Source organism: Protopterus annectens, chromosome 1.part1 (genome assembly GCF_019279795.1).
Source record: "Protopterus annectens isolate FY-2018-M chromosome 1.part1, PAN1.0, whole genome shotgun sequence".
Lineage (NCBI taxonomy): Eukaryota > Metazoa > Chordata > Ceratodontiformes > Protopteridae > Protopterus > Protopterus annectens.
This window is the reverse complement of record NC_056726.1, coordinates 1,817,519,427-1,817,541,064: the sequence shown is the minus strand read 5'-3', so window position 1 is coordinate 1,817,541,064 and position 21,638 is coordinate 1,817,519,427. Positions and strand designations below refer to the sequence as shown.

At 39.6% G+C, this 21,638-nt stretch overlaps 1 protein-coding gene across 1 annotated transcript in view; it reads left to right on the top strand.

Moving 5' to 3' along the window:
- Nucleotides 1–21,638, top strand: part of PPT1 (palmitoyl-protein thioesterase 1) — a 602,088-nt gene that overhangs the window by 433,222 nt on the left and 147,228 nt on the right. The window contains exon 7 of the mRNA XM_044084806.1: nucleotides 16,133–16,204. Coding sequence (XP_043940741.1) covers nucleotides 16,133–16,204 — 72 coding nt within the window. The remainder of the gene's footprint in view (nucleotides 1–16,132; nucleotides 16,205–21,638) is intronic.

Sequence of the window (21,638 nt, the reverse complement as noted above, 5' to 3'; positions counted from 1 at the left end):
AGATTTGAAGGAGTTGCAGGATATGATGCATAGTGCAGAACAAGTGGGTAAACGCACCTTACAATGTGGCTATGATGCCCTAGAGGCCTCCAGTAGAGCTGCGGTTACAGGATCAGTTATCCATAGACATGCATGGCTTAGGGAACAAATCTTGCCTGATCATGTGAAAGCTAAACTATTAGATGCTCCTTTACAAAAGGATGTGCTATTTGGTACTAATGCTGAGGAGATACTACGGAAAATGGAAGAAAAAGCCAAATCTATGCAGTCTGTCAAAGCTTTTCTACAGGTTCAACCACCACGTTTTAGCAGAAATTGGCCTTCTAAAAAAATGGTCCTTTCCAGCCACGGACAAGCCCCAAAGAGGTAGATACAGGTGCTCAAGGGGCAGAGGACAATCACAAGGATCATATAGAGGCAGGCAATGGCAAACTCCAGCACCAAGAGGTGGCGAAGACAGTGCACACCAATATAGGAAACAAACCCAATGACTTCCTCCTTTCCACGCCAAGCAAGTCTCAGCTGGCAGCACCTTTGGGAGGAAAGCTGGCATTATTTACAAGAAATTGGCATATTGTCACAACAGACAAATGGATCCTGGACATTATAGACAGAGGCTACAGATTTCATTTTCACACTCTACCAAAAATGAGAGGCATGCCAAACCTGCCACACAATCAAAGGGCAGAGGCACAATTACAAATTTCAAAGCTCATAGACATGAAAGCTATTCAAGAGGTACCTACTCACGAACAAGGCCAAGGTTTTTATTCCAGGCTATTTCTGGTACCAAGGAAAGGAACCGACTGGAGACCCATTTTGGACTTATCCATCCTAAACACATTCTTACTCGTACCAAAATTCAAGATGCTCACATTACAGCAGCTTCTTCCCATGCTGGGCAAGGAGTTTTGGCTGGTAACATTGGACCTCAAGGAGGCATACCTGCACGTCCCAATCAGACAAAGCTGCAGAAGATAGCTCAGATTTCTTGCAGGTTCAATCCACTATCAATTCTCTGCATTGCCCTTTGGCTTATCTACTGCGCCCAGAGTATTCACGAAACGCCTGGCATCAGTAATTGCCTACTGCAGACTTCAAGGGATACAAATTTACCCTTATTTGGACGACTGCCTGATCCAAGCGGACAGCAAGCACATACTTCTGGATCATCTGGCTTATGCAACACGGTTACTGAACTCTCTGGGATACACAATCAACAAAGAGAAATCCAGACTAACACCATCTCAGAAAATAATTTTCCTGGGTGCCAACTTGGACACAAACACCCAGATGGCCTATCTTACGCCAGAAAAACAGGGGCAACTAACTCAGTACTTCAAAATGCTAGCAAATTGTACCAGGCTTACTGCAAGGAAAATCCTTCAGGCTCTGGGCTTCATGGCATCTTGCATTCTTTTAATCCCATGTGCAAAGCTGCATATGAGGAAACTTCAATGGTACCTAAAAAACCTATGGTCTCAACACAGCCACAATTTGGAAACTGATACCAATAATTCCATGTTTGCAAAAGGAATTTCTATGGTGGGCCCAAGCATGTCAAACAAACACAGGTCTCCCATTCTGCAAGCCTCAAGCAAATCAAGTCATCACAACAGACGCCTCAGATTACACCTGGGGGGCACACATGACAGACAGGTGCATTCAGGGCAAATGGTCCCAAAAAGAAAAGCACCTTCACATCAATCAAAAAGAAATGCTAGCAGTGATAAATGCAATTACAGCTTTCAAGGACCTCCTGCATCCAGGACAATTATTGATAAGAACAGACAACACCACAGTAATGTGGTACATAAACAAGGAGGAACACATTCATACCCCCTGTGCAGACTAGCCATGACACTTTGGAACTTGGCTCTGGAATGGCAAATCGAACTTCAAGCACAGTACTTGCCAGGTTTGGAAAACATGCTGGCAGACAATCTAAGCAGAAATATGACAGATCCACACGAATGGAAGTTGCATCCTCAAGTGTTTACAAAAATAATTCAAGCGTGGGGGGAGGCCAGACATAGATCTCTTCGCCTCCCACAGGAATCATCAATTGGAAAAGTTTTGTTCAAGAACCTTTCATTCAAAGGCCTGGAGAGTGGACGCCCTTTCATTCAGTTGGACAGCATGGACAGTTTACGCTTTCCCACCTCTGCCTCTTCTGCCCAAGGTGCTCTTGAAAGCAAGAGCAGACAGACTGAAGATGATACTGATTGCTCCAGACTGGCCGAGGCAACACTGGTATCCACCCCTGAGGAGCCTAACACATACTCCTCCCTGGCCCCTACCTCTAATGCCTCTTCTGTTGACTCAGCACAGCTACAAAACTCTTCACAGCCAGCTGAAAACACTCAGTCTAGCTGCATGGAAAATTCCTTAACACCTCATCAGACCCTACTCCCCAAAGAGGTGCAGGATATCATTTTGGAGGCCAGAAGGCCATCTACTAGAAAGGCTTTCTCCGCAAAATGGAAACGGTTTTGCTCTTGGAATGAGAAAAAAGGCCAGGACCCTAGAAAACTGAATTTGCCTCAGGTACTACAGTATCTAGCTGAGTTGCTGAACAGTGGACTTTCATTTTCCTCCATAAAAATCCATGCCTCAGCCATTTCTGCAGAATTCAACACTGATCCACCCTTATTCTCTCACCCTCTCTTAAGACAGTTCGTTCCTCAGAGGGGCTAAGAATATAAGACCACCAAGGAAACAACCAGTACCAGCCTGGGATCTTAATTACATTTTAGAAAAGTTAACATTGCCTCCTTTTGAACCAACTGCCTCAACAGATTTGCAATATTTGTCCTGGAAAACAGCTTTCCTTCTGGCCATTACCTCAGCTTGTAGGGTCTCGGAACTACAAGTCCTCATGGCTGTGCAGCCCTTTCTCATCATCAGGACAGGGTTTCCCTTCGAACCAATCCATCATTTATGCCTAAAGTAGTATCCAGGGTAGCTTTAAATCAAGCCATACACTTACCTACCTTTTACCCTAATCCTCAAAACAAAGGGGAAAGGCTGCTACACTCCTTAGACATCCATAGACAGCTACGTTACTATTTGGACAGAACAAAGCCTTTCAGAAAATCAGAACAACTTTTTGTGTCCTATGCTGTAGGAGCTCAAGGAAAGCCAGTTACCAAACAGACAATTTCAAAATGGATAGGCTGCCACTTGGAGTTCTGTGCATACCTTCACAAAACACTACCACCTGCCTTTATATTCCAAAACTAGAGCAGGCTTTGCCACTGCTGTGTTGCAGGGCATTCTGGCTCATCCCAGTTCCACCTAGTGCCTACCACCCTGTGCGTAGCTTTGGGATTCTACCCATCTGTGATTACTGCAGCTGTATGCACGATGAACATAGTACAGTTTTGTACCTACCATAAATGTAGATGTTCGAGTGCTAATACAGCTGCAGTACAGGTTTCCCTCCCTCCTTCCCCTCTTGGTAAAGGACTAGTGGCTAACACCTCCTCTTGCAACCTAATTTGGGGTTATCCTTCTATGGTGTATTTGCTTGCAACTACTGTTTTTTGATTACATTGCATTGCTTGAATATGTATATATATATATATATATATATATATATATATATATATATATATATATATATATATAAAATTTATGTATTGCCTTCCTTCTGGGGGCACCTGACATCTGGGGCAAGAAAGACTGAAGAATATGGCGTCGGCTGTGTCTTATATACCCCTGTCGCACTGACGTCAGGGAAGAAAGCGACGACAACCGACGCCGAACCAAGACTTTGGAATTCGGCCGACCGAGGACCCGTCTGACGGCAGAGAACCCAACTGTGATTACTGCAGCTGTATTAGCACTCGAACATCTACATTTATGGTGGGTACAAAACTGTACTTTTTTTAGAATGGATATCTCTTTATTAGTTGTTGGGTATGTCGTGTTTGAAATTTTTATTTACAATTCACATGACTGTTATCTAGTGACTTTTATAGGATGTGTTGCTGTAAATGTTTCAGTTATTTTTGGCACCAAAAAAGTTTTTTAAATGCAAAACTAACTGTTGTTCGGGGTTCTGATGAAGTCTGTATACGCAGATGAAAGCGCTGAACCCTGGTTTTTGGAGTGTTTACAATAAACTTTTGTTCTTTCCTGTACAAGCTGTGGATCCTCTGCGCTGTCTGTGTTGTGTTCATCGTTGGTTTCGCTTTACCTTGGGATTATTATGTTTATAAATGACTAATTTCTAAAACTTTTGTAAATTGCCAATGTATATTACTTTCATGTGCTTTTCAGTTTATATACTTGTTGCATAAACACTCAACATTGTAATTGTATAACTGTACTTTAAGATTCTGCTGTCTTTGTACTGTGCAACTTCTATATTACTGTGGAACTTTTCTCCCCAGGCCTCCACTGAAAACTGGTTCAGTATGGTCCAGTGGACTTTCCCAGTTAATAAACTGCAAACAAATAAATATTTTACTTAAAAAAATATCGATCATATTCCGTTTGTAATTTTGTTTTGCATAACGTTTAAGTCAATACACCGGGAAAAGCCGAAAGACACAACAACAACGGTCATTAACATTGGGAATTACTGTGGCATTCAACCTAAGTTGCCATAAAAGTTCTTGAAATTCTTATAGAATTTCACATTGCCATCCCCTTCTCGGTCTTTCAAGACCCTTTCTAACACTAAATACTTGTATTTAATGTTCATTTTCCCTGTATACTTAAGTGTATATCTGTACGACGCAGTGTTATTTGCTTTCGTAATGTAAAGATGCTTGTATAGCCACCTTCTCAATGAGTTTTCAGTTTTGTCTACATTATAAGACTGACAATCCTGGCAAATGGCTATATGTAAACCACCCCAGGTGTAGCAAAATTAGCCCTTATAAGGTTAGTGGTCTGTCCTTGTATAAAACTTGAAACCCTGTTATCGTCAAGAGTATGGCAGCAGTAATTACAAGTCTCACACTTCCTAGTACCCAGTAAATTAATCTTTTTATTCTCTTCTACTTACTTTTTGTTTTCAAACTTAATTTCTTTTCATACCCCTTTTGCATACAAATATTGGATGGTGTCCAAATATTTTTTAATATTCGGGTGTGCCTTAAAGTAGTCCAGTATTTTTCCATGATGTTTCTAACCTCTCTTGAATTACTATTAAATTGTAGGACCATAGCTCTTTCAATAATTAGGTCTGTCAATTTTAGTAGTTTCATTCTGTTCATTTTGCTCCGTTGTCCCTAAAACTGGTTTAAATGTACCAATTTTGTGTCAGGAAACCTCTTGTCAATCTTTGTCATACTTGCTGGATAATCTTTTTATAAAAACATATTACCTAAGATGTGCCTTCTCAGTCAGGTATCATCCAATATCATTTTTGCCAGCCTCACTAATTTACCCTTACTAAATTAACTTTTCTGTCCTGATGGATGACAACTCCTGTAATATAAACAGGAGTTTGAAAAGATTGGTTTTCTCAATTTTTTGAATTTAAAATCATTACTATCCTTAAACAGACATGAATCTAAATAGTTGGTAACCTTACGTGTATATATGTAAGTGAATTTTTAAAAATTCAAAAGTGCTGTTAATATACTTGATATATAATTGAATATTTTCCACTGTAGCCTTCCATAAAATACTTGCATCATCAAGAAATCCAAAATACCCTGTCCAACTGACAAGTGCAGATGACACACATCCCAGTTCTGAGTGCACCATTATCCCCAGCCCTACACCCCAGTCAGCTAAGGAGGAAGGCTCTACCTTTACAAATCTCAGTGGTTTAAGACAATCAGACTTTTGGATGAGGGGGCTCATAGGAATGAGATAAATTAAGTTTATGGCCATTCCTCCCTTTATTGGAATACCTCATATTCCACCATTCATGTAACTTTGACAAGAACAATCTTAAAACACGTTTCCGTGGCAGCAGTCACAAGTCCTTTCATCAGAACTATCCCATTTCTTACTCCCAGAAAAGCAGATCCAGGAGGCCCATTCTGGTGGCTATGAAGGTTAAAATTTCTGGCATTAAAAAAAAATTTCAGGATGTTTACCCTCCAGTCTTTTCTGTACTTCCGGGTGCCGTCATTGTTATGTTGGACAAGGACATGTACCTGTATATCCTTATATTCAGATAACATAGAAAATTCCTCCTGTTTGTGGTAGAGGCAGAACATTTCCACTCATCTTGCTCCTTTGGGCTTTCCACTGTCCCCCAAATGGTTATCTCTAGTACTTGCTGATGTCAGGGTGCAAGGCATTTACATTTATCTTTACCTGTATGATTGCCTAATTTGAGTACAGTCCCAGGAGTTCCAAGATGAATTAACCAAATCTTTGAACTACTTACAGTGCTTCATCAAGCTAGAGATAACTCTAAGGATGGATGAAAGTTTAATTCAGATAAAGTCCCAGGAAGAGTTGATACTGTTGCCAACACGGAAGCATTACAGAAGCATTAGTTTCAGCACATCCAGATTCCATAATATCTTCTTCCCCCAAGCTGTCAGACTGTTGAATAACAAACCCAAAGCCTAAGGCGCTACATGGGTAAAACACTGTGTGCAATATGTCATTGTTTACATAAACTCTCTGAATAGCTCACTTCATACGTCTTTATCTGCTCTAGGAAAACTGTGAACTGTAAGTTTGTGGTACATATTGGTGCTGGGTGTTTACATGTGTGCTTCACATTTTTTTTGTATCTTATTTTTTTATTTATTTTGATTTAATTTTTTTTTATTAATTTTTAATCTATCTTCCTTCTGTAAATTGTCATTCATATGGTACAAACCTGAGTATCGAAATTTCATGCAGTGATGCACACTTTTTCCTCTGTGTTGATCTGTATGACAATAAAGTTTACTTTCACTTGACTTTGACTAAATGAACTGCTGTCCAGTACTTCACCAAGCTAGGAATGTCTGTCAGCTGTTAGTTTATGAAGCAAGACTAAATGTCTAAGTGCTTTCCACAGGCCTTTTTGTCAGAGAGATGGGCAGGTTATATCTTCTTCAGGAAAAAGTAATGGTGCTAACTTCTTTCTTTTGCTAAACTGCCATGCCACCTTCCATGACCGCAAGAGCCATCACAAAGGGTGTAGAATACTTGCCCTTAATGTTAATGATTTTCATAATCCCTTTGGTAAAATTGCATACGTGTCTGTCTGAAATCTGTGGCACCAGCACAATAATCTCTTTGCAAAGGATAATTCACCTTGCCCTCCCCCATCTGCATGGAATTCCAGTGGTTGGTGCCACAATTGTAGGCCAATCCAGGATGCCATTTTTCAAACCCAAGAGAGTCCAAACTGTAAATCCACTGCCTTCAGCATGGATTTTTGTGTCCTGAGAGTACAGGGCACTTGAAACATCAGGCACAAAGCCAGTCCCATCAGTGCTAAAGAGATGCTGGCCATCATTTATGTGCTTTTGGTCTTCATACGAGTGTTACAATGTGGAGTCCTCAATCCTGTTAAAGATGATATAGTAGTGATGTATTATCTCAACAAACAATGAACCACTCCCTCTTATCTTCTGTGTAGAGTGGCCTTTTTAGCCTGGAGCTTAAAAGGAAAACCTCTCTGGATCTGATGTAATTTTCATTCGTTCCTGAACTGATGGGTCTTGGATCCATTTTCAAATCCAACTTGGCTGCATTTACTAGACTGTCTGATCCAACTCTGTAGCTCCTACCTTTACCACTAATGCCCTAATTACCCTACAGTACCTCAGATCTACTTTGCTGTCATATGTGTAAAGATGCAGAGCCTTCTCGTTGAACTTTGGGGTGTATTTTTTGCCAGAAAGTGTACTTCCTTTACTACTGTCCTTGTAGTTCCATGTCTGTCGAGGACCACAAAAAGCATTCTTCACAACTAGCCCACCCCTAACTCCAGCTCCAAATCCATCCATGATGTTAATTTCCCATGTTGGGAACCTCATGAGTATCAAGTTTAGGCATAACTACAAGGAGATATGCCTGGATATACTTTTGCAACTTTTTGGAGCCCTTTAAGTCTTCATTCAACAATGACCCTTTTGATGGAGTGTCCTTGTTTGGCCCCGACTGTTAAGAAATGCTTTAGTGGAGTGGCAGGATCGAAAGACCTAGTCTGCCATGAGGATCCATTATTCTACCCCTCAGAGATCCTTTAGTAGGGATCAGTGTGGAGGGAGAAAAATGTGGTTCTGTAAGTTCCAGGATTCTTTTCAAGAGTCACGAGTGGATACCTCTCCCAGAGGCAGAGGGTGGAGTTCTAATAGAAGACTCTGCCTTTGTGACAAAGGAGGCCCACAAAATCAGGGTTTCCAAGACACCTTCTCAGATAAACATTTTCAGTGTTTCTGAATGGGTTGCCTGACTGCTCATCTCTGGAGGTTTTCGGGGTGTTTGTCTCTGCGCCCTGATGCCTGAGCATCAGTTACAGAAGATACTTGGGTGCAAAAAATCATATACAGAGGTTACTTCATAGTACTTTCTAAAATTCTCCCAAGCAAAGAAAAAGGCTTCCCAGTCTTCCACCCAGTCAGAAAGAGGGAGCAGCTCTAGAAATTTGAAAGCTGCTAGACAAGATTCATCCAGGAGGTCCCCTCCAGACAAGAAAGGATTCAGAACTTACTCAAGAATCTTGGTGCCAAAGAAGACGGGGAGACCTCTGAGACCAGTAATGGACCTCAGCAAACTGAATAATTTTGTAAAGAACTCAAATTGTCACTGTTCAGTATATCATGTCATTTCTGCAAAAGGATGTTTGGATGTGCTCTATCGATTTTCAAGACACGTACTATGCTATCAAGGTGAAAAGACACTCCCAAAGATATCTGCGCTTTCAGCTAGGGGCTAGTCACTATCTATTCAAAGCCCTGCCCTTTGGTCTCACCACAGCCCACAATGTGTTTGCCAAATAGACTGCTAGGATTCTGAATGTTTCCATACTTAGATGGCTGGCTCCTCACTTCATCAACAAGGTATCTCCTTGAAAAATCCAGGGATGACTAACTACAGTTATATCACTCCCTAGGCATCACAGTCAACTTTTGCAAATTACATTTTCAGCCTGTACAGAGCCTGAAATTCATAGGTGCTCATTTGGACACACTCATTCAGATAGCATCCCTTCCACTGAAGAGAGTACAGTCCTTCAGGTGTTGAATAAAACAAGTTATCTCGCACCCTTCTGCAGCCAGGTTGATTCTTCATACCATAGGTTTGATGGCAGCAACCATAACCTTGGTTCCTATGGCTCACTTTTGTGTGCATATTCTTCAATGGACTCTAGCTGTTCAGTGGTCAGTTATTTGCCATCCCTTATCTTCACCAGTCAAACTCGCGTATGCAAAGACCACGTGCATTGGTGGATTCAATCCAATGAAGTTTCTCAGGGCCACCCTCTTGTTTTTCCACCCCAAGTAGCAGCAGTAACCATAGACGCCTCCCAATTGGGTTGGGGGGGCATGAATTGGGAAGGACAGTCCAAGCCATGTAGTCCCCAGAAGAGTCCAATTCACACACAAATGTCTTGGAGATGAGAGCGGCCCTCCTAGCATTGCAGGCCTTTCAGGACATCATCCCTCTCCAGAAGATTGCGATTCAAACCAATAGCATGTCTGTGGTCTGGTACATCAACAAATGGGGTAGCCTGATCTTATCCCCTTTGTCGAGAGGCAGCGAGAGTATGGCAGTGCGTGATCTCCTCCGTTCACTTTCTCATGCAATGTGCTAGTGGAGAAATTCAGCAGGTCCATTCTGATGGCTTCACTAGTGATCTCTCAATTAGTTGGTGGCAGAAAGGATTTTCCTTAATTGGGAATCAACCTTGCTGTGATCTGTTTGCCTCTCCCCAAAACAAATGCAGCAGGTTCTTTGCGTAGATTCCCCTTTCCAGAGTAGTCACTAAAAAGATGCTGTAGTCCACTTTTGGCCGTCCGGTCTCCTTTAAGCTTATCCCTGATCTAATTCCCAAATTCTTACAGAAGGCACTCCAGTTGAAGAGCACAGTTATCCTCATAGCCCCTATTTTGGCCTTGTCAAGTGTGGCTCCCTTTCCTTTGGGCTCAACTTCGATATCCACCTTGGATACTGGACTCCAGTCCTGACTTTCTCTTTCATCTTATGGGGTTGGCTCACCTCGACATTGCAGGCCTCAAGTTGACCACATGGTTTCTCCAGTTTCATTGATGGTTAGACAGCTTAGGCTTTGTTCCCCGGTCCAGCAGGTATTGCTGTCATCCCAGAAGGCCTCTACCAGAAAGATCTACAAGAGTAAATGGAAAATATTCTCTGTTTTGGGCTCTCCAGAGGGAATTAGACCTCTTCACTGCTCCTATACCTGCTGTCCTGGAGTTTGTAGCATCTGTTTTTCAAGAAGGGGTTAGTTTCTCTACTGTCAAAGTGCAATTGGCAGCAATATGTAATTTTCATTCAGGTGAAAATACTTCCTCTTTAGTTTCATCAAAATTGTGTAAGGTTTTTAAAGCTACCTTTTTGCTTAGGCCCCCAGTGAAGGATCCTACCCACCCTGAGATTTAATGGTTTTACTGCAAAGTTTAATTCAGAGTCCTTTTGAGCCATCGGTTAGATCCAGCCTACAATTTGTATCTTGGAAACTGCTTTTCTAGTAGCTATTACATCTGTGAGATGAGTATCCAAACTCCAGGTTCTCTCTATTTGATCTTCCACAAAGACAGTGTTACCTTATTAACCAATACGTCCTTCTTGGCCAAAGTAGCCTTGGTGGGGAATATTAACCAAGTCATTAATTTGCCTGTTTCCTTTACGAACTTCGCTATTAAAGATGAATACATGCTTCATTTCTTGGGTGTAGATAGACAGCTCTGCATTTATCTTCATAGAACAAAAAATTTCTGAAAGATAAATCAATTTTGTCTCATTCTACCCCAGCATATTGGGCAAACCATTTTCTAAAATTACTTCAGCCAGATGATTGACAGACTGTATAACTTTGTTTTATGGTCAATGAGGTTTACCCTACTATGCCGTCCTAAAGCTGACTCCACCATGGAGACTTCATCCACTTTCTGGTCTAGGTCTTCGATTGATGATAATTTTGCAGCCACCACTTGGTCCAATGCTCATACATTTATTTCTGATTACAAATTGGATTTGACTTCCAGAAGCAGGGCTGCTTTGGATTCTGCAGTACTCCAGAATATCCTTCCATGAGAGCCACCCAAGGTTCATGTAGCTGGGGATTCTGTCCCATCAGTTGAGGAATGAATGAAATTGACATCAGATATTAGCTATGTACTCACCATAACTATGCATCTGTGTTGTCCATTCATTTTATTTCAACTTCCCATCTTCCCCTTCCCTTTTCTTCCTATAGTGACCTTATGGTTTTTGGGGAACCTCTGTTCTATGGTTGAGCCCCAGTCCTTTCTACCAGCCTTCCTTCTTTCATGGCCTGAGGCTAGTTCCTTCATTTTGTTTTGGGGCAGCAAACTCCATCTGAAGTATTACATGGTAACTGGTGTATTGTGGATAAAGGGAGAAGCTTGAGAGTTGGATCAGAGTGTCTAGTAAATCCGGCTAAGACAGATCCGAGGAAGGATCCGAGATGCATCAGTTTTGAAAGAATTAAAATGGACAACACAGAGGCATAGTTGTGATGAGTACATAACTTTAATGTTTGTTGCATTTTGCTGGGAACAAATGTTTTGGTGGAACATATAAGCAGGTCTGTACTCCTTCCTGTTGAACAGAAATGTGGAGGTTGAACTGTTTGACTCGCTGTGTAAACTGCAAATATTAACTTTTGCTGTATATATCCGTGCTGACAATCCTAGAAGGGGATGAATTATCTCTTGAAAAAAAATAGTGTGTGTCTACCTAGCAAAACTTCTGATAACCAAGGTACTGAAGAAGGCTATACAAGATAGGGTCAACTTTGATTCTGGTTGAACCATGTATCCATGGCTACACTGGTTCTCCTTGCTCAAGATGTTGAATGGAAGAGATTCAAGAGTCTTCCCAGTCTTATACAACCTTCTGTCATGGCAGTGAGGCACTGTTGTACACCCAAACCTAAAATATCTAAAACTTTCAACTTGGGCCGTAGAACACTGATCTGTCAGTTAATATTCTCTGTTCTACTTAGTTAACTTTCTCCTCCTTCTCCTCTGCAGGTATTTTTCAGAACATTAATGACATGAAGTACGGCATATTTAGAGTCCCCCACATGTCCAAAAAGTCCAATATTTCCAAATTTCCTTGTTCTGTTATATTTCACAAATATAATTACTGCTTTGTAATCCTGCATATGTCAATTTCCAAGTTATTGGTTTTATTCCATCTCCGTTTTCCATATCCTGTGTCTGCTTCATTTCCAATGTACTCCCAGTTCTTCTAATTAACTCTCTCGGTCCCTTCCTTCTCCCCAGCATTTTCTGTTGAAACACCAGAAATGGTTTCACTGGCACAGTCTCTGTGGTCTTCATTACCAGAACAAGAAGAAGCAGAATTTACCTGCTGTTTCACAGCTCACTTTTTGTTGGACAGACATTTGTATTTCCTCTTTAGCATGTACTTCATCAGAGAATGACTTTGTCCCTCCAAGGAAGAATATTTTGAAGATAGCTGGGTATAGCATTTGAATCTCTTGCCTGCTTCTTGACATTCTCTGAGTCGTGAAATAAATGTACGCCTCCTCTTCTGCCTGGTATACAGTGAGTAATCACTCTCTACAAGCACTCTGCTGTTTCCCACCTAGTACTTTGTCCTTCTGCCATAGTTTTATCAGAATCAACTCCTTCTGCTGGTAGGATTGCATCTTTACTATTAAAGGTCTAGTTTGCTTTCTCTTAGTCAGGTTTAGAACATGCACACAATGTGCCTTTCAATTAACTTCTGCTGTGGAATATCAGTTACTTAGTTATGCTTTCATAAAATTAATAGTCTGTTCCTTCCAGCTTCTCTAGTGCAAGCTGAACATCTTGGGTTTTCCCTATGTGCTGTATCCTCTAATTCTGTTACTTTTTAAATTGTTTCTTCTTGAGCAGTCTCATAGCCAGGGTTTGCTTCATTTCAACCTCTGATTTTTGCAGTTTCATTACCTCATCTGAGTATGTGTTTAAAGCTTTTTCCAGCCTTTTGTTGTTTGAGTTAATATACTCCATCAATGTTTATTTTATTTTAACCAGGTCTTTGTATTTCTTATTCTTTCCTTTAGGTTACTGGAAGACATGTCTGGAGTTTGCACTACTTTTTGCTGAACAGCTGCAGTACTTTTCCTAGTCAGTATTTTTTCTTCACCTTTTGTAGCTGATTTTTTTTCAGGTCCTCTGTATTTCTTTTTTCTTGGCATCCAGGCAGTGCACTTACAAGCTGGTTACTGAAATGTACCCAGGAACACAAAATCCATTGGCCTTTTCTGTTTTCACACTGGGGGAGCCAGAATTAAGCCATTACTCAATGTGCAAACATCTTGGAAGTCCTTCCTTAGCAATACAGCAGTGATCCATTTGATCAAATATATAACCAGCAATCCACTTGAGACAGATTGCTTGATTTTTTTACAGCTGCACTTTGCTTCTGCAAAAAAAGCTGTGCTTTACATGATTTGGCAAAATGTTTATTTTTCCGATGTCACACACTGTTCTCTCTGTGGATTTCATTCTGTGATCTGTTGGTGGAAATCATTCTCTCATCATCAGTGAAAGTCATTTTTTTCCTGAGGGCCAGAGTATCCTTAAAGAAGCTACAGAGCGTAATGCTAAAAAAAAACTGGGGAAAGTAAACTAGATTCTGTCTCTTGTTACAGTTGTAATGTTTGTCTGGCTACCCTGTTTGAGAGGGGCCTTTCTTACACATGTTAAGTTGCACCTGATGCCCTTTCTACCTCTTTGCAGCTAGAACCACCATTAGCAGTCATATCATCAGTAATGCAGTTCTTAAGAGATGCAGCACTGCAGGTCACCAGTGGAGCCATTGCGTCATTTTTTGGACTTGAATTTCCTTTGGAAAAGCTGACCCTTGCTCACTTTTAACTTGTATGCTCAGCTGCTCTGAATTTCCTTTCCTAGAATACCTTATTTCTGGTAGCTGTTACCTTAGCTAGCTTGATTTTAGAATTGCATGCCCTTATGTACTGTAAATTATTTTTGTCTTCCATAAGGCCATAGTGTCCATTAAGGTCAGTCCATTGTCTATGCCAAAAGTATATTGAAGTGGCAGTCTGTTATGCCATTTATCTTTCAGTGTTTTCCCAATCTGCAGAATGAGTGAGAAGAATTCCTCATCTTTTTGATATGCATACTTTGGTACAGCAAAAAACTTTAGCCAGACTAACCAGTTCTTTGTGTCCTTCATGCCAAGCAGAAAAGATATTTTTCTAAGTAAAACCTATCCAGATGGTTGGCAGGCTGCATTGCCTTTTCTTATAATCACCAGAGTAAGATCTCACTAGGGCAGAATTGTGCACTTCTCAAGGGTAGTTTATACTACAGCAACTTTTTTGTAGGATTGCTTCACTACAAAATATTCATGAGGCAGGATATGGGTAGCCATACATACCTTTTGTAGACACTGCAAACTAGTCATCCTTTAAAGGATTAAAGAAGGAGTTCCCATTACAGTTCTGAATGGCCTATGTTTTTACTCCTCCAGCCCGTGTGTGTGGTCAGCTCCTTTTCTGCTTTACTATATTTCCAGTATGTTATGATTCATACTACATCAGCAGTCTTTTACCCTGACTGTAGTTCAGTTGTGTAAGCGTACTCTCCATAACTGTGGATGTTCAAGTAGGATCACTGCTTCCGTAAAAGCTTCCCTCCTCCATTCCCTCTGTTTCTGTTTGCTTGTTGGTTTGGGAAGATTGCTCTCTGCCCTTTTGGGAGATGCCTTCCCTCTCCCTCTGAGTCTCATCATTCTCCTGAAGGTAGGACTGATTTCCCAGCCCATGTTCTGGGATTATGAGTACACATGATGGCTACCTCCCTAGGCCCCCAAAAAAGAAAAGAATGAAAAATGTCACAGGCAGTGATGACTTTTATATTGTGCAACCTACTGATGTCTATGACATGGGAGAGGGCAACCCCATGCAAGGACATCCAAATATTCTGGAAGTCAAGTTGGTGAACCAAACATTCACAGTAGTGATCCTGATTTACACAATTGTACTTCTTTTTGGCTATATTCATATATCGTACCTTATTTAAGGTTGCAAGAAGTTTGGGAGGTTTGGATTGGTTTACTTTTGAAAGCTGTCCTCCTGTTGAACAATTTCTGTGGTCTTGCCGAGATCCAGGTCTGCTATCTGGATATATTCCTGGATGTCATGACTTGCTGTACATTATTCTTCATGATCTATTGTTACATGTCTTTATGCAGCTATACTTTCTGAACTTGTACCATTAACTCATTCACTGCAATGGAGCTCAGGAAGTTTGCACTGTAACTTCCAATGGGCGGAGCCTAAGCCTTTTCACAGAATCAAATTATGTTCTCACATTTCAAACAAGTGTTCATATCTCTGAAACTATCGGAGTTATGAAAGTAGTATAAATGGCAAACTCCAGCACAGACTTTTTTATAGTAGTAGTATTCTTTAGGTTGTAGGTCTTAAACTGAATTGCATAAGTCATAGTAAACACAGTAACTGTTACATTTGTAATATTTTGTAAACAACTTACAATATCTCAGCAACAACTCACGTTACACACATACTGTCATCAGCACTTTTTCTAGCTGAGAGCTTTCATATGAGGTTAAGGAGTTCTGTCTGTGTTACTTGGTTGTTGAGATATTTAGAACATTTTGAAAATTATATCTATATAAATTAATATCATAAAACAACAGTTAATATATATTTACCTGCGCTAGACAGAGATCAAATATTAATACAGTTGAGTTTACTATTGTGTAAGCTTTAAGATGAAATCTTTTGAAACCTTGTACATAGAATGCTTTTCTAATTATTCATGCAGATAGGAATAAGCAATATTTGATGCCTAGAAGCATCAGTAGGAGTTGACTACAGATGCTGCTAGAGGCATCACTCAGATGTAATGAGTTAAGATATGATAATATTGTAGCATGCATAGTAATGGTTATGTTGCTGATGTTTGGCAAGAATAAACCTTTTATATTTTGTTTCTGTTTTCAGTGGTTCGGATTTTATAAACCAGGACAATCCAAGGAGACATTTACTCTTCAAGAAAGTCCACTGTATACAGAGGTAAGGATGAACCATTCTGGTAGGGGGAAGGGTATCTGTGATCTACCCATAAACACAGTTGACTTTTGTATGTAATCTTATGGCAGAACTACTGTGTATTTCCTAACTGGGACATTGTGATGGAGAGCACAGGCATCCAGTATTTCTTTTCTTGTTTAGGTAATTAGTGTAACACTGTTAACAGAAACAGACATGAATTGGTAAGTGTAAATAAGGTTCAGTATGCTAATGTTGGTGAAACAGTACAATTTTAAATTAGTGTTCACTGTGTGATACATACAGTTTTGGCCGGAATTTAGTAGAAATCTTTCCTGCAATGCAAGTACAGCCTGGAATGTCACATGTAAATACGTGGCATTTGCTTCCAGTCTCACGTCCAAAGCTAGCTTTATCAGTAATATACGGTGCTTGTAAAGTTGAATTAATCAGGAGATGTAATTAATGATGTCACCTTAAATTCGGTGTCAGAGTTTCTGTAGATAGCCTTTTGAATAACCCTGTAATACTGTTGTCTTGTAAGTAGCCTGTCCATAATTTTTCAAACCATGAATGGAGTGTTTTTGCAGACATAGGAATAGTAGGTGTTTATTGTGGAATAATATGACATGATGAGGAGTATGGCTGTGCTGTGACCTAGGATAAAAGGATAAAGTGTGAAATTCAGAGACTTAAGATGGCTGCACACTGATCCTCTGCTTAATTTCGGCTTTCCCAGTGTGGAAAAACGAAACAGAAATAAGAGCAAGTAATCCTGCCAGCTTGAGAACAGTTCAGTTACTGGCGAGTAAGTACACTACCTGGATGCCACCTAAGAAGAAATTTAGAGAACCTGAAAGAAAATCAACTAGAAAGGTGAAGAGAAAACAATGACTTGGAAGAATCTTGCAATTCTTTTGCAAAAAAGCAGTTCAAGCCCCAGCTGTGACAAGGGATGGCATCCAATAATTTAGAGGAAAAAATAAATCTAATGTATTTTAGAGATTATTAAAATAAATTAAACTTTGAAGGAGTATATCAACTCGGATAACAAAAGACTGAAAAATAGAAGAAACTTTAACTAGCTTTTCAGATGAGCTGATAAAACTGCAAAAGTCAGAGGATGAAATGGAAAAAAAAAAGGCTGGCTGTCTTCAGAATATTTTTCCTAGAGGATCAAAGACATTTTTTGAAGCATAGCAGTGTAAGGAAGAAATACAAAATGTATCCAATAAAAAGTGTGCCATCAGACAGAACAGGATTCTGCTTCTCATTCTTCTGACAGTAAAGCTCATAGAGAGACTTTGCCAGTGAAACTTTTCCAGTGTTCCAAAGGAAAATGCAGACAAAGCACACGAGTTAACTGGGAAGGTTTGGAGTACCTCGGACTTGAACCAGAGTCTAGTGTTGGGAGACGGAGATAAATAGGAAGAAGACCAGCAACACTGAAATTCGTGAATAAATGAAGGATTATAAAGCATCAGTCACATTTGTGAAATATGGCTTTGCAAGAAAAACTGAGAAAAATTGGACATTTTTGGATTCTGTTAAACTTGTGAATGGCCTGTAATACATATACCCCACTTTGTCATTAATGTTTGGAAGGACATTAAAAGGAAAAAAGGTAGCAAAGTAAAGCTATTTTTGTTTTTAATACTATTTGTATAATGCATTTTGAGATATAAATTGCACGTTATCTAGTGAAGCAGCTTTATATACTATTTATTGATTGTCTTGTTTACTGGGGACATCTGGCTAGGCACAGTCCCATTTTCAGCTGAGGACTGGGGAGAAAAGCTCCACATAAAATACATATTTACAATGAACATGTAAAAATTAAACATTTTAAGCACTACTTTGCAGGTAGTATTGAGACAAACCGTATACATATTTATTATATGCTTTAGATGTATTCTACATAAGTCAAAGATGTTAACATGTAGTAGCTGTAGGTGCATGTAGGTTCAGGATATGTATATTGACATTAATGAGGGGTGGGTAGCACTAGAGTAGGAACAGAAAATAGAGGAGGAGGAAGGGTGTAAGCAGAAATAATCAAGAAAAACATAAGTAGAAAAAGTTATGATAGAGGAGTTGAGATGACAGCTGACAGGTAAAATGATGAAGTGGCTAAGAAGGGGGTATAACTAGGAGGATTAAGAATAAAGTGTAGTTGGATGAACAGTAATAGGGATGAAAGAGAAAAAGACGGGTGAGACAATGATAAGAAAGGTGATAGAGTTAGTGATAGAGCGTGACAATGGAAGAGAATGGAGTTAGGGGTATCTTAAATGTCAGGGTAAGGATGAGTCTTTTCAATTGTATGTGATAAAGATCTTACAGTAAACAAGTACTTTTTTTAGTTTTAAGAAATAGAAGCATTACAGTGTAAAAAGAGAAGAAAGGCTGGACAAAAGCAAGTTTAAGATGAGCTAAAATCTTGGGCTGTTGGGGTGAAGTCTGGGGTGTAAAAGTGCACTGATTATATTTTATGTAAAGTTGAGATGCTTTTTTATTTTTGTATAAAAGAATGTCTGGATTAGTGCCTTTGCTTTATCTAAAAACAATTTTCTGTGAGAAAGCAGGCTAGAAAAATAAGACAGAATGTGGAATGCCATGAGAGTTACTAAGTTTCTTGTATATACAATGATAGTAGCTTTTTTCTTTTAGCAAACGTTCAGTAGTATTTATAAAATCTGCAGTTGAGGACAGGTTTACACTATAGTGATAGATGAAAAAAAAGGTTAGATTTGTGGTAGTAAGGGGTACTAGCAAGGGTAGATTTGTTGTGTTACTAAGGAGGTACTGGCAAGGAAAGAGGATTATACTAGTATATATTTATATTCTACCAAAAACTGCTAAAATGGAGCTTAAGAATATTTTAGGAGAAATAATCCTCTTTCAGCAGGGAATGTTATTTAGAAGTGTGGACTGGAATTTGATTTGCAACAGTGAAGATGTATCCGGGGGACCTAGAAGGGAAAGTATAACAAAATTTCTGAAGACATTTATGAGGAATATTTAGCATGGAAGACATTAATTTAGTAGTAAGAACTCTGAGAGAATTTACATATTATTCCTCAAAGTACAATAACTGCAGTAGACTAGATAGAAATTGTGTTTCACAGAAGGATGTGCATTTAATTGAAAGCAACACATCTAATAAATATTTCAGATCCTGCACCAATAAAAACTAAGATAAAGATGCAGGGTAATGAAGTCAAAATGAGACAGTGATGCTCCCCAACATGCCTGTTAAAAAGACAGGAATTTAAGGAATGATTAGTGGAAATTATTTGAGAGTTACAAAGGAAGACGTATTTAATCAGAAGTTATAACTAGTGAGTGGCATAAAGTGAAAATGGAGTAGAATAAAGAAATAAGAATTATTTAGAGTGGCTGACAAATATTGAAGTATTACAGAATAAGGGGAGTCTCACAGAACAGGAAGAAGCACAACTATAGAGCCCTAAAGAAAAAATAAGGGAGTATCTGTATATTGTGTATGAGTTTAGAACGATTGCCATTAAGCAACTTTTTTTTTCTTATAGTAACTCCAGAGCACAAAACTTTTGGCACAATGATTTAACCAACAGAAAGTAGAAAGTGTTGTCACCAGACTTAAGGAGCTTGTAACAAGAAAAATAACCAGAGATCCTGTATAGGTAATACAGATATTTTGGAAATTTTATGAACATTTTGTATTGAGTAGAGAAATTTAGAAATCAAGAACCCACAAATGGAAATACTTATGGAAGACTTAAGTATTCCAAAGTTAGAGGTGGGTGAGATAAAATAAAAAGGGTGAAGTATAATCAGTCTGCAGGAAAGTGTCCAGGAACAAATTATATTCCTGTGGAAGTTAAGGTGAAGAAAGTAAAATATCTGGAAGGCTTTAACTGTGTCTTAAAAGGTGGGGGGGGGGCACCAACATCTTCAAAGAAAGCTGTGGCCACATTAATACTATAGATGGTAAAGATCCACCAGACCTAGATTCATATAGACCCATTTCAATTTTAAACCATGATTATAAAGTGTTTGTCTGACTTTCAAGATGGCTGCACACTGATCAACAACTTAACTTCAGCTCTCCCAGTGCAAACGTTGAAACTGAGAGAGAACAACCAGTGATACTGTAAACCTAAGTAAAATTCAGTTAATGGCTAGTAAGTACACTGCCTAGATTCCTGCAAAGAAGAAGCAGATAGCCTGAAAGAAAATTAAACTGAACACTGACTGGGAAGAATCCTGCAGCTGTTCAGTAAACAGCAGTTTAAGCTCCAGTTTTGGTGCAGGTAATGGCCTGCAGTAATCTAGGGGGAAAATAAGTCAAATGTAATCAGAGCAGATTAAATAAATGAAACACTGGAGTATATCACCGTTAAAAAAGCTGCAAAAATGTTTTTTTTTTTTTTTTTTTTAAGTAACTCCACAACACAAAAATTTTTGACACAACAGTTTGGGCAACAGAAAATAGAAAGGGTTGTTGCCAAAAACAAGAAAAATAAACAAAGATCCTGTAGAGGTATAAGAACTATTTTAGAAATTTTATGAATATTTGTATAAAGCAGAGAAGTGGGGAAATCAAGAAAAAGCACAAATGGAAATATTTATGGAAGACTGAAATATACCAAGGTTAGAGGTAGATGAGGCTAACTGTTAAGATAGGAGGAGATGAGATAATAATCTTCTTCTCTTTCAGCTGTTCCCGTTAGGGGTCACCACAGTGGATCATCTGTTTACATTTCTTCCTGTCCTCTGCATATTGCTCTGTCACACCAACCACCTGCATGTCCTGTCTCACCACATCCATAAACCTTATCTTAGACCTTCCTCTTTTCCTCTTACCTGGCAGCTCTATCCTTAGCATCCTTTTTCCAATATACCCAGCATCCCTCCTCAGCACATGTCCAAACCAATGCACTCTCGCCTCTCTGACTTTGTCTCCAAACTGTCCAACCTGAGCTGACCCTCTAATATACTGATTCCTAATCCTGTCCATCCTTGTCACACCCAGTGCAAATCTTCACATCTTTAACTCTGCCACTTCCAGCGCTCTGACTCCTGCCTTTTTGTCAATGCCACTGTCTCCAACTCGTACAACATAGCTGGTCTTACTACCCTCTTGTAGACCTTCCCTTTCAGTCTTACTGGTACCCATCTGTCACAAATCACTCCTGACACTCTTCTCCACCCATTCCATCCTGCCTGTACTCTCTTCTTCACCTCTCTTCCACATTCACCATTACTCTGAACTGTTGATCCCAAGTACTTAAACTCATCTACCTTTGCTAACGCTACTCCCTGCATCCTCACCATTCCTCTGTCCTCCCTCTCATTTACACACACATATATTCTGTCTTAGTCCTGCTGACTTTCATTCCTCTCCTCTCTAGAGCATATCTCCACCTCTCCAGGGTCTCCTCAACCTGGTCCCTACTCTCACTACAGATCACAA